Source organism: Staurois parvus, unplaced genomic scaffold (assembly GCF_062004578.1).
Source record: "Staurois parvus isolate SC_StPar_1 unplaced genomic scaffold, SC_StPar_1.0 ptg000648l, whole genome shotgun sequence".
Taxonomy (NCBI): domain Eukaryota; kingdom Metazoa; phylum Chordata; class Amphibia; order Anura; family Ranidae; genus Staurois; species Staurois parvus.
Window position 1 is genome coordinate 618,609 of NW_028318444.1, and position 14,422 is coordinate 633,030.

The following is a 14,422-nucleotide window of genomic DNA, read 5'->3' on the forward strand; positions in this document are numbered from 1 at the left end:
TAGCCTGACAGCGGAGATGGCCATCTCCATAACCCACTGTCAGTGATAGGCACACATCCCCCTTCCTGAGGAAATTGCATATGGGTGCTTCACTGATATGAGAGCACCACTCCTTGGAATCCTGAACCCTACTGCTGGCCATGGCTGGAAGCTTCAGATATCCTGGATAAAAAAAACCTCTTCTATAGACCATCTAGGAAGTGTGCAATAATATATTTATTCTAAGTGAACCTGCATGATTTCTTAATCTAGGTATGTGGTATACAGTATGTACTGTATTTTTCGCTCCATAAGACACACTTTTTTCCCCAAAAAAAGGGGAGGAAATGTCAGTGCGTCTTATGGAGCAAATATAAAGCGGCCGGTCCGGTATTTCTGCTGCCACCATGTCAGAATACCAGGCCGGCCGCTCAGCTCTTCTCCCCTGCAGGACCTTACCTGTTCCTCGCTCCAGCGCTGTAGTCTTCCCGTGCCGGCCTCTGTGACAGCCAGGTGCCCACTGCGCATGCGAGAGAAGCGCTGCGCTTTGTGAATGGTCCGGTGTCTTCTGGGACACATGACAGGTCCCAGAAGGCGTCGGGCCATTCACAAAGAGCAGCGCTTCTCACGCATGCACAGTGGGCACCCTGCTGTCACAGAAGCCGTCGCGGGAAGAAAAGGGAAGGACAACTCCACGGAAGTGGGAGGGGGTACCTGTCAAGTTCAGGTACCCGCTCCCCCTCCCTCCCCAAAGGTCCGCATTCTCTGGTCATCTCCTGTACTGTGTCCGCAGTCTCTGGTCCATCTCCTGTACTGTGTCCGCAGTCTCTGGTCCATCTCCTGTACTGTGTCCGCAGTCTCTGGTCATGTCCTGTACTGTGTCCGCAGTTTCTGGTCATCTCCTGTACTGTGTCCGCAGTCTCTGGTCATCTCCTGTACTGTGTCCGCAGTCTCTGGTCATCTCCTGTACTGTGTCCGCAGTCTCTGGTCATCTCCTGTACTGTGTTCGCAGTCTCTGGTCATCTCCTGTACTGTGTCCGCAGTCTCTGGTCATCTCCTGTACTGTGTCCGCAGTCTCTGGTCATCTCCTGTACTGTGTCCGCAGTCTCTGGTCATCTCCTGTACTGTGTCCGCAGTCTCTGGTCCATCTCCTGTACTGTGTCCGCAGTCTCTGGTCATCTCCTGTACTGTGTCCGCAGTCTCTGGTCATCTCCTGTACTGTGTCCGCAGTCTCTGGTCCATCTCCTGTACTGTGTCCGCAGTCTCTGGTCATCTCCTGTACTGTGTCCGCAGTCTCTGGTCATCTCCTTTACTGTGTCCTCAGTCTCTGGTCATCTCCTGTACTGTGTCCGCAGTCTCTGGTCATCTCCTGTACTGTGTCCGCAGTCTCTGGTCATCTCCTGTACTGTGTCTGCAGTCTCTGGTCATCTCCTGTACTGTGTCCGCAGTCTCTGGTCATCTCCTGTACTGTGTCCGCAGTCTCTGGTCATCTCCTGTACTGTGTCCGCAGTCTCTGGTCATCTCCTGTACTGTGTCCGCAGTCTCTGGTCATCTCCTGTACTGTGTCCGCAGTCTCTGGTCATCTCCTGTACTGTGTCCGCAGTCTCTGGTCATCTCCTGTACTGTGTCCGCAGTCTCTGGTCATCCCCTGTACTGTGTCCGCAGTATATGTATATACACCAAAATAATCAGTTTACATGTGGATTATACGTGAAGAATATTTTTTTAATGGTTGAACTAGATGGACATTTGTCTTTTTTTTAGCCAGACTAACTATGTAATTGCTTTTTTGAGGATTTAAAACATTTGGTATGTTTCAAATTTGCTGAATTAGGTGGAATCACTCCATCGCTGTACAAACCATTAGGGTTATCAAACAATGACAAATAAAATAAATATACTTTCTAGAAACCTGTGATGTATTTCTTATGTACCCAGAACATGGCAGACAATCTGATAATTGCATATATTTGCATTCAAGAAAACCCACATCCTCTGCAGAATTTGTTGAGAATGCATTTGTTCACTCTAAATTTCAATAGGAACTTCAAAAACTGTCTCCACTCATGCTGCTCATACTTATTTTTGTACAATTAAAACAAGAAAAAAATAGCTGGCTGGCATTTGCTTCTGAAGAAACACAACAGCAAAAGCATTGTGGACAATTCATAATAATTAGATTAAAAAACAGATATGACACCTTCAATTGTTTTTTATTTCAGATGTGACACTGTTATAAAATTCCTGTTTCTACCACACACAAAAATAATCAGAAATAAAAGCATTTCCATTACCAATATCACCATTGGAGCAATAGAGTCTCTCCGCAAAGAGAATCAAAGGTGAAATTAATGTTTTAATAATCTAGTTTAATAATACACTTGTACTCCCATTTGGAAGTCTGGAAATCATGACATGTATTTACCTAAAGAAATATTTTGAAATACAAATTTCCACTCAAAGCCTCATTTGCAAGTTTACCTTAACGTTACAGTGCCCACTGACATTGTTCTAATACTACACATTGCTCCAATTGCATTAATGCGTGCTGCCGTAAGACAGAACATTCATTTTGAATGCACTGCCAATGTATCACAGCACAGATTGTAATGGACCTGCAGCTTTTTTGTCAAACCAATGCACAGCACCACACAGATACATTGAATAGGCTGCCTTACCACAGTGGTAAAGTACGTGGTTTACATCAGTGTGTTGTGGTGCACTAAAATGTGTATGTGGGGCTGTGTGCCAGCTAGGTGTGTTGGAGTATGGTTCTACTTTAATTACATACCACAGCTATGCATTGCATTTAGTTGGGTGCATTAATGTGAGCTGCAGTAATATGTGGCAAGATGCGTGTTTTATATTGTATTACTGTTACTCATCAGTGTGAATGCACCAATAGACAGACATTCTTGTATGACCCATTTATCAGCATTTAATGAGTTGGCCACTCCACGGTATTCTCACCCTTATCTCTCTGGACAGGCACTGCAGCTCAGTGGTCATCTCCACACTTTGCTCTTCTAATTGCTGGCGACGCTGAAGATTGCTGGAAATCTGAAGCTTCTCTGCTCGCAGCTCATTAGCTGAACTCTTCAGTTGTTGGATTTGTTCTTGTTGGTCCTGTATCCTCTGGCGTAGCAGCTCAATTTTACCAGAAACTAGAGATTACAAAAAAGTATATGGAAACTATTAGGTACAATATGCTGCAGCTGCTTTTTCAAACAAACAGATTATGCATTTAATAAATTAGTTTAGACACATAATCCTGTCAGGTTTTCATTCTGACTACAAATAAACTAGGCCTTCATGGTTAACTACTGCATCAATTAATTCCCCAGGGAGGAGATTTCCAACCAGTGTCATAAATGACATATGGTACCCATACACAAGACAAAAAATTGTTCATGGGGCACAAATTGAACATCGGTGATGTCTTTGAGCCACGAAATCAAAAGGAAAAGTTTGGAAAACTTCTGGTGAACAGACAATAAGTTGACAGGTTATTCTGTTTCTCATCCGTTAAAAATGGCGAACTGTTGGTACTGCTCATATGTGACCCAGACGCAAAAATGGACAAAAAACTGATTCATTTATGTTCATTGAACGATTTATAATTCGAAATTCGGTCATTACGTGATGGCATTATCGTTTGCTCTTACAAACGTGTGTTCGTTTTTAAAAAAAACCTGTTCAAACGTTTTTTTCAGTGTATGGCTAGCAATACAGTACAGTGTTTTAAAGTTCCTACAAGGTTGTTTTATGGAGCCAGTCAACAGGTGTTTGTACAAAAGGAATTCTTGCTGTTACAAACTCTCCATACAAGAGCCCATGCATTATATGAGCTAAACCACCCAAAAAGCTTCCTAGAGGCTTCTGTGAAGTTATCCAACTCAGTTTTTTCAGGATTTTATTGGCAAGGTCAGCATGTGTCTTTTTTTACTCATACAGGTAGTCAATGAGTCAAAGATATAAACTAGAATTTTTGATCAATCTGGATACAGCAGAATGAAGACTATTAGCCAAGTTTAATATGGACTGTACTTTGCAAATGATCACTGATCTCTGCAGTGCTTTACATGACAGTGCAGTCCAGTAAGAGATGTAATCAGCCAGGGATCATTTGAATGTCTTTTTAAACAGTTAATAATTTTTATTACTTCAGAAGGATGTTACTGTATGTTGAAGGACCAGGACTATCTCAGCAGGTAAACTATGCAAAAAGGAATAATAATAATAAAAAAAATACTGTTTTCATACAGTATTAGGAATATTACAAGAACATAGAGAAGTTAAAACTTGATTCACCAAAGCACATTATAAATGGTTTTAGTTATCATATAATTCACACGCTTGGCAATACTGCCACCCCTCTGAAGAGAGATCCAGTTGATCACTTTTTAGAGGACTTCTGACATGCATTTAGGAAGCAGTATGCTCTATCCTCAAAATGCTGAGCCTCCGTGCTCCATCCAAGTGCATTGCATATTCCACATTCCACTGAATGTAATATGCCATTTAATTTTTGACACACCCATGGAGCAAAGCACAGCAGACGCAGCTTATGTACAGCCCTAACCAGCTGCATTTCTGTGTTTAAGTAGGTAGATGGGTGGTCAGTGGGGTGGGTGGTAAAACAGCGGCTAAACCACCAACTTTTACTTGCAAAAAAAAAAAAAAGTGCATTTATTTATTTATTTTTAAAGGTGACCTAATCCTTTAACAGCCTCCCACCCGCCATATAAGGTAATGACGGCCGCAAGGTGGTTCTCTCTTTCTGGGAGGACGTCATATGACGACCTCCCATTCTAAGAGTGCAGAGCGGCAATCGGTGGAGCGCTGTGTCCCTCAGACACAGCGGATTACCGATCAACGGAAAGAGCCGAAGATGTCGGCTTGGTCATGTGATCAGCTGTGTACAATCACAGCTGATCCCATGTAAATAGGGAAATGCCGGTTATTGGCATTTCTCTCCTCACAAGCGGTCATGCTGACAGCTCGAGAAGAGAGCAGAGCCGGTAATCGGCATCCTTCAGAGGGGACATGTACACAGATCATCAGGGCACTGATGATCAGTGTGCCCTGATAATCAGTGTGGCCCTAGCAGTGCCACCTGTCAGTGCTCATCCATGCCACATGCCAGTGCCCATCAGTGCCACATCAATGCCACATATCAGTGCCTACCAGTGCACAATGCCACATATCAGTGCCCATCTGAGCTGCCATTCATTGCCACCTCTCAGTGCCACCTATCAATGCCAGTCAGCACCACCTATCAGTGTTGCCAATCAGTACCGCCTATCAGTGCAAGTCAGTGCTGCCTATCAGTGCCATATATGAGTGCTGCCTTTCAGTGTCCATCAGTAATGCCTGTCAATGCCCATCAGTGCCACCTACCACTGCCTCCTCATCAGTGCCACCTATCAGTGCCCATCACTGCAGCCTCATTAGCACACATCAGTGAAGAGAAAAATCACTTATTTACAAAATTTTATAACAAGAACTAAGAAAAAACTTTTTTTTCCCAAAATTTTCAGTGGTTTTTGGTTTGTTTAGCAAAAAATAAAAAAACCCAGAGGTGATTAAATGCTACCAAAAGAAAGAAGCTCTGTTTCAAAAAAATGATAAAAATTTCATATAGGTACAGTGTTGCATGACCCCGCAATTGTCATTCAAAGTGCGACATCGCTGAAAGCTGAAAACTGGCCTGGGCAGGAAGGGCGTATAAGTGCTCTGTAGGCAAGTGGTTAATCAGTTGTTGAATAAATACAGCAGGAAAAATAGTTATTTGAAGCAGTAATGAAACAATGCTTCACAAGATAAAAAATACTTGTAGAAAAAAAGAAAAAAATCAATAAAAGTGCTATTAAACTCAAAAACAGAAATTTATTGAATTGCAACTTACCAATGCATAGATGTGATGTCTGCACTAGTTTTCTTTTTTAAGGCTTTTTTCCTTTATTTTCACTTGGTGATCCAGCCAATAAGTCTTTTTTTAAACTTACATTAATAAACCAGACAAAGTTGCAGTTAAAAGTATTAATCAAACCATTTATGACTGACAAGGGTACTTAAAATAGTCAGTTTTTATTAATGTAAAACCTTTATCCCAAAACTGCTTTATTTAACACTCCCCTCACACTGACAATGCTGCTGTCCAATGTACCCCCTCCCTGTGCTCTTTCATTCAGAGTGGGGGCACTCTAATACAGGAGGTGTGTTACTGGCCAGATCACCAGGTGAAAACAGAGGGAGAAGAGCCTAAGGGCCGGTTCACACCAGAACGCAGTATGGGAAACCCACGCTCAGTGCTCGCTTCCTGGACCTCGTTCAAGACGCACTGCAAATGCGATCTGCACCTGGTGTCAATAGTAGGTTAATAACACCCCAAATACAAGTCAGAGACAGAGTGTGTTTTCCTGCACGGCCTGGTACAAAAGTACTATACGATTCAGTCGCAGTGCGTTTCTAAACATAGCGCATGCACTACTTTTGGTGCAGTGCGATTTTAGCCCATTCAAAATAAATGGTCTGAAGTCGCACCACAAAGACCTGCAGGTGATTTGTGCAGGAAAGCACAGCACGTTCCTGTTCGACACCTGTGTGGGCATGGTGTGAAACGGCCGTGAAAAAACTGATGCAGCCACTATATCTAATGATTGGTAATCTGCAATATATTATATTTTGGGTTTTAATAACATTTTAACTAGTTCAAACAGAATAATCCCACGTTGGGCAGACTTGCACTTTAAAACAAGTATGTGTATTTTTATTTGACGATAAAATCATACATTAAAAAAGGAACACCAATTTCAAACTAAATCTGAAATTTACTAAAAAAAAATCATAATAAAAAGCTTGTATTGTAATGGCTGCAATTGCAGAGCTTTTGTACCTTTTGGTTTATTACAGTACATCAAAGAACACTGAGGAGTTAATATTCATGACAGTTGGGTCAGGTTGCCACCTTCAGGCAATTGGACACTGGTAAGAAAAAAAAGGCAGGAATCCTGCCCAGAAATAAACCCTTCCCTTTCAGCTAACCTTAGTTTTTAGCAATCAATAAAAACATACAGAGGGCAGGGATCTCTGTGTCCTGTGATGTACTCCAAGAAAAGTATTTTACAGTTAAACCAAAAATCCTAATTTCCTAATCAGACATAACAGAATAGAGCAGTTAATATTCAAGACTACCTGAGATATCTGAGAAGTCCAACACATCCAAAAAGAAAATGGGAGGAGCCTACTCCTACAACTGGCTTCCACAAAGGCGTAAACATCTAACTGGTAGACTTTTCGAAAAGAAGCTTGATGCTGAATAGCTCAGGAAGCACCAACATTCTTGGTGGAATGGGCCTCGAGTGGCAAAAAAGAGGAACCATGCCCTAGAAGCCATAGGCCTGAGAAGTGAACTGACAAATCCACCTAGATACAGTGGAAGGAGGAGGACCTCAGGTTAAAAAAAAAAATCAGGGATTCACTGTTGAAATTAATCAATAGCCTTCCAATAAATTCAATCATCACCCAAAGAGTGAAGCACCTTCTTGTGTGGTTTAGGATTAGGGCAACAAATTGTCCCAATTCAGGTGGAATTAAGAAACCACCATAGGTAGGAAAGTAGACCAAAGGCCATAACACCACCTTATCTAGGATGCAGTGCTTAAAGGGGTTACCAGAAAGAGGAAGGGGGTCCTGATTTCACTTTAGAGATCTCATGTTAGACCTCATTTAGAATACTGTTTCCAGCTCTGGAGACCTCACTTACAAAAAGATATAAGACAGGAGTCCAGAGAAAAGCAACAAATATAGCGAAAGATCTGAGGGATAAAACATAGAGGAGAGACTTCAGAAACTTCATATGTACAGTTTGGAGGAAAGAGGAGATATGATTGAAATGTTTAAATACATTGAGGGGGTGAATAAGGTTCAGCAGGGCAATATTTTCAATATGAAGTTAAGATCAAGAACAAGGGGAAATGACCTTAAACTAACAGGAAGAAAGTTCAAACTAATCTTAGAAAGTGATATTTTACCAAAAGAGTAGTTGATGCTTGGTGTAGACTTCCAGCAGAGACAGTGAGTCAGTCAACAGTAACAGGATTCAAGCATTCTTGGACAAACATAAAACTTTGCTCAGACGAAAAAACAAACAAAAAAAAAACAAAAAAAAAAAACAACACCCTTGCCTTGGGGAGAATAGAGATTACAGAATCAGAAAGTCCCTTATCCATCAGAAACTGAGCTTCAACAGCCATGCCATTAAAGCCAGCGACCATAGAGCAGGATGGAAAACTGGACAGAAAATCTGGATAGTCTGGGTGAGCCCACAGATTGTCTGTTAAAAAGTTTGTGATGTCCATTCTCCTTGGCCAATACTAATTGAAATCATTAAAATGTCCTCCATCTTTATCCTGTGCAATAAGTGAGGAAAAAGCTGCAGTTGAGGGCAGTTGAGGGAAGGTATAGATCAGGGAAAATGTAAAGGTCTTCCCAAGTCAAGATCAGCACAAATTCACGTCCCTCCTGATGGTTGATATATGACACTGCTCCGTGACAGGAAGATACCGAAGGCAATCAGACCAATCTGGGAGAGCCGGCCAAACAGCCCAAATTTTCAGAATGCCGATCAGCAAGTTCAGCTCCTCATCAAGATCTTCCAATTTCAAGGGCAGGAACATTTTTCCAGTATCCAGCATCTGCATGGATATCCATCATTCCAGAGTCAACCTGGACTTGGGAATCAGATACACTGGCAGATCCAAGGACTCCCAAAGTTTGTTTTATGCTAACAGAATATGGCATTGTAAAACTCTGTAGTGAAACTGGACCTAGGGGACCACTTCAAAGTGGCTACCACCCTCCCCAGCACCTGCATGCAGGTCCAAATCAAGAGACTTTTCAACAACCTAAAGGACTCCAACCTGGGCTCGAATAGACAGGCATTTTCCCTGTGGAAGCAGCACCTTTTCCTGAACTGTGTCGAGTGTCAGGCCTAAGTACTGCAGATCCATCAAACCAAGGCTGGATTCTAGAGATTCAACACCCAAATTACCTCTCCAGAAGTACTGTCGGCTAGACTTTTGATGTCAGTTTCTGACTAGAATGCTCCCTGAACAGCAGGTCATCCAGCTATCCCACATAACAATCTTTAGTGACCCCAACACCGTAAAAAAAAACTCTGCGGGTCATGGACAGGCTGAAAGGCAATGCCACGAATGAGTGGTGAATCATAGGAACCATTGGAGAGGCCGGAAGTACAGGATGCGAAAGTAAGCATCTTTGATATTCTGACAGTACAGTAAGGGAAAAACACTAAGCGTACAAGTTCTCTTGTACCTGTGCCCTTAGAGCAACCTGTGTGCACAGTACAGCAGTACGCCTTGTGGAATAAGGAGGTAGTATATACTACAGGGCCATCAACACATGTATAGTAAGCCAGAAATCGCTATGTAAAAGGGTTCAAGTAAGGCTCGTCTTACCTTGTCCGTATCGCTGCTCCTGTCCAGGCTTTGCGGTGGGCATACCCTTAAATGGGTCTACAGGATCTAGGTGCCATAGGGGTGGACCACAGCCTTGGATAAGTATAGCACCCTGCAGCTAGCTACACTCATTACACAACATACCAAGGTGAGTGCAGAATGCACAAAGTGCTTGAAGTACATACTATTACAGGCCAGCCATGCAACTGCAGGGTCCAAATACAGTCCCCAACATTTGCTCAAGGGTTATTGATCTAAAAACTGCTAATGAGCCATAAAGGCAGAAAGCAGTCACATCTTGATACAAGTGTCAATCAATGGAGGTAAATAAATATAATGAAAAAAATATTAGCAAAAAAACTGGAGCCTAACGAATTGGTTGGGGTTATATGGGGACACTAAGGGGCGTAACTAGTAAAGCTTTTGCCAGTGTTAAATCACCTGAAGATGGAGGCATACAACCCACGGTCTATTAATTCCTATGTCCTGTACTGTTCAATAAAGATAAAATTGAATGGGCATACATTTTAACGTTAAATATAAATTATTTTTTTGTATTGTAAAAGAGGATTCTTGACCTACCAGTAAAATTAATTTCCTGGAATATAGTACAGAAAACAGGTTCCTTAGTCTTTACCATGGGTTATATGCAGCTACATTTGCAACTGAAATTGGTATCGCTGGATCTCATCAGATGTGATTGACAAATTCAATAACCAATTTTATGAGTTGGTCGATACTGCATTTCTGAATGGCATTATCACTAAAATTACTTGGGACTTCATTCGAACTAGCTTCCCAAGGATTCCAACTTTTTATTCTCTTCCAAAAATTCACAAGAAAGAAGATAATCCCCCAGGGAGACCAATAATATCTGGCAATGGAGCCTTAACTGAAAAGCTAAGCCAATTGGTCAATGAACATCTTAGACCCCATGTAGAAAATCTTCTTTCATATGTAAAAGATACTATACACCTATTGAAAATTATTGACAATTTACATATACCCGAAGGGGCTCTTCTTGTCACAATAGATGTAGAAGCATTATATCTCTCTATTCCCGACAGGAGAGTAGCGGCAATTCAACATATAGCACAGAGAAAGCACTAAGAGTGGGCCTACAACAAATTCATTGTTTCAGCTTAATTTGTATGTGGAGCCGATACATCGATGATATCTTCATGGTGTGGGATGGCCCAGAGGACCTGTTAAGTGGTTGTCTGGAGAGAATTAATAAAAATGAATTTAATCTCACATTTACTATGACAAAAAGGAAGTTGCTTATCCTGGATGTCAGTATTCAAGTAAAAGATGATGGTAGTATGGCCAGTAGACTATACCATAAACCTACGGCTGGTAATACCGTATTGCATGCTTCTAGTTTCACCCTAAGGCACTTATCTCATCCATTCCCTATAGTCAGTATTTGAGAACAAGGAGGAATTGCTCTGATGAGCAAGCCTTCAAGGAGGAGGCAGATGCACTCCGCAATAGACTGTTGGAGAGAGAATACACCAAGTCTTGCTTAAAGAAAGCTTATAAACGTGCCTGTAGTAATCTGAGAAATGATCTTCTCTACAAAGATCCTAAAAAAAAAAAAGCACGAGATGGTCAGACCAGAATTATCATGAAATTCTCTAACCAACACAAGCAAATTAGAAATATCATCCAAAAGTATTGGCATTTACTGTATTAACTATAGATCCTCTGATAGGTAAATTCGTACCTCACACCCCCTTAATCACCTTTAGAAGGGCCACATCTATAAAAGATCGTATTATACAAAGTGAATACAAGGGTGAATCCTCTAGAGATCCGTGCAAACTAAAAGGTACTTTCTGTTGTGGGGCTTGTAACTATTGTAGGTATATGTATACAGAAGTACAACCTAGACTACCAAATGGGGTTCTGTTCAAACCCAAACATTTTGTCAGTTGTCGAACTGCGGGAGTGATATATCTACTTCTCTGTGAATGTGGCAGTTTTTACGTGGGCAAGACAAAGTTGGAATTTTGGAGGCGAGCATATAGACACATTAAAGCATGCAGACGGGTGATCCCGAATTACCTTTGGGATTCCATGCCCTTATAATACATAATGGTCGATTTCCCAAAATCGACCATTATGTATTATAAGGCTCTCTCCTGGCTGCCTCCTCAGTGAGGGGGTTTGGTGGGAGTCGAACTCGGGTGCCTGGTCCCTCTATCTCGGCGCCCTGCATGCTGAGGCTGCACCACCGGACCTTTTTGGCCCAGTGAGCGTGTCGGCAGTTCGCCGATGTGTGACATCACTCTGCACGACGTGGCGTGCTGACGCCGCGCTCCGGTGTTCTGGGGGGCAGTTCCCAGCGGCACTCACTATGGAGGCAGCGTGGGTTTGGCGTTTGGATGCCATTTTTGTCCCTCAGTCTGCCTCCTTGGAGGCTGTTAGTCACGGCCAGAGGATTGGATGGACCTCTTAACGATGTCCCTATATAATTGAGGTCCGTTTTTTACATCTGAATACTCCCTGCTTCCGTGGGTCAGTGCGGACTCTTCCAGAGTGCTTCATAGCAGTTACCCCCTTTTTTTCATGGTGAACATTATGCAGATTTTTTGTACCTACCAGAAAGCTTTCCCCTTTCCCTGTTTTTTTCTTTGGGAATTAGTATTTATGTACTTTCTTCCACTCTCTGTCGGCTTAAGGATACAGTTGTGTCCAAAATTATTCAACCCCCAATGCTGTAAAGGGGTTTAGGGACTATAGTGTACATTTGGAATTGTATTCAGAATCAAATCCTACAAGGACGTTGTAACTACCCAAATGCAACTAAAATGACATCAATTGTTTATGTAATACAGTAGTAAATGGTTCTTATGTGGTTTCTTCATTGCCACAATTATTCAACCCCTTAAAGACTACCACTCTGAAGAACAGAGGTTCATACAGGTGCTTTCCATCAGGTATTGAAAACACCTGTGGATGTCACCGAGCAGCAATCAAGCATAATAAGCACCAATTAGGCAGCTTTAAAATGACTGTGATACTCAGCTCCTTCTAGACATTTACTGGTGTGGTTACAAACATGGTGAAGGCAAGAGAATGGTCCAGGAAGACAAGAGAAGAGGTGATTTCTCTTCACAGGAAGGGCAATGGCTATAAGAAGATTGCAAAGATGTTAAACATACCAAGAGACACCTTAGGAAGCATCATTCGCAAATTCAAGGCAAAGGGCACTGTTGAAACGCTACCTGGTCGTGGCAGAAAGAAGATGCTGACTTCGACTGCTGTGCGCTACCTGAAGCGTAGAGTGGAGAGAAGTCCCCGTGTGACTGCTGAGGAACTGAGAAAAGATTTGTCAGATGTGGGTACAGAAGTTTCAGCCCAGACAATAAGACGCACACTGCGTAATGAAGGCCTCCGTGCCAGAACTCCCAGGCGTACCCCCTTGCTGTCTCCAAAGAATAAGAAGAGTCGGCTGCAGTATGCCAAAAGCCATGTGGACAAACCACAAAAGTTGTGGGATAGTGTTCTGTGGACTGATGAAACAAAATTAGAACTGTTTGGGCCCATGGATCAACGCTATGTTTGGAGGAGGAAGAACAAGGCCTATGATGAAAAGAACACCTTGCCTACTGTGAAGCATGGTGGAGGGTCAATCATGCTTTGGGGCTGTTTTGCTTCTGCAGGTACAGGGAAGCTTCAGCGTGTGCAAGGTACCATGAATTCTCTTCAGTACCAGGAGATATTGGATGGAAACGTGATGCAGTCCGTCACACACCTGAGGCTTGGGAGACGTTGGACCTTTCAACAGGACAATGATCCCAAGCATACCTCCAAGTCCACTAGAGCATGGTTGCAGAGGAAAGGCTGGAACATTTTGGAGTGGCCATCGCAGTCACCAGACTTAAATCCGATTGAGAACCTCTGGTGGGACTTAAAGAAAGCAGTTGCAGTGCGCAAGCCTAAGAATGTGACTGAACTGGAGGCCTTTGCCCATGAAGAATGGGCGAAGATACCCGTAGATCGCTGCAAGACACTTGTGTCAAGCTATGCTTCACGTTTAAAAGCTGTTATAACTGTAAAAGGATGCTGTACTAAGTACTAAGATTGAATGTCACTTGGGGGTTGAATAAAACTGATAATGCTGTGAGCACAGAAAAGACATTTGTGGTTATTTCATTATAACTGTTATGTTATATTTGTCTGACCTACAAGTGCCTCTTTAATGTAAATGTAAGCAAGATGACTGAATGATCAAAAGCAATGTCAAACTGGCCAAAACACTCAATTTCAGTGGGGGTTGAATAATTTTGGACACAACTGTATATATACTGATATACATGTTTTATCGGTTTTCCCACTGACAGTACCTGTAAAGGTTCATGTGGTCTAATTGGGCATATACCTCTGAAGATTTATATCCATATGTCCTTCAGTGTACCTGGCCAGATGTGAATGAGGTCCCTAAATACCTAGATACGCACAAATATAATGATGGGTTTCACCCAGAGGGGTTATAACGGGCTCCTTTACTGTGTAAATTCTTTTTTGGAGATATTTTTTATTACTCAAGCCCTCTGTTGCAGTGATCTGGGTGGCTCTTTTCATCTGCTTTGGGGGGGGCCCTGGGTACCTGAGACTAACCGGTTCCCTGGCTTATGAGGTGGCGGCAGAGTGAAGCCTTGTTTTTAAGTGTGGTTGAAGATTGAGTCATGTCTTCTCACTCTTCTATATTGTTAGTATAGAGACTTGGAACTATAAAAATATTGTCAATGGACTTAATAATGCTCTAGACAAATATACTTTCAATTTTGTAAATTGTATCACCACTATGCAGTGGTGCACTATGCACTCTTTTCCCTGAGGTAGGAGTGAATTCACTCCAAAATGAGTTGGATCTATGTAAATTGCCTCCATAAATTTAAACAATATGTCTTGACGGTGATGTTTTAATATAATCAGAAATGGTTTATTATGTA

At 42.2% G+C, this 14,422-nt stretch overlaps 1 protein-coding gene across 2 annotated transcripts in view; it reads right to left on the minus strand.

Annotated features, from left to right (window-relative positions):
• The window catches only part of RAD50 (RAD50 double strand break repair protein), a 181,473-nt gene that overhangs the window by 46,853 nt on the left and 120,198 nt on the right, over positions 1–14,422 (minus strand). For both annotated transcript variants that reach the window (XM_089694055.1, XM_089694054.1), the window contains exon 17: positions 2,950–3,143. In XM_089694055.1, coding sequence (XP_089550181.1) covers positions 2,950–3,143 — 194 coding nt within the window. The remainder of the gene's footprint in view (positions 1–2,949; positions 3,144–14,422) is intronic.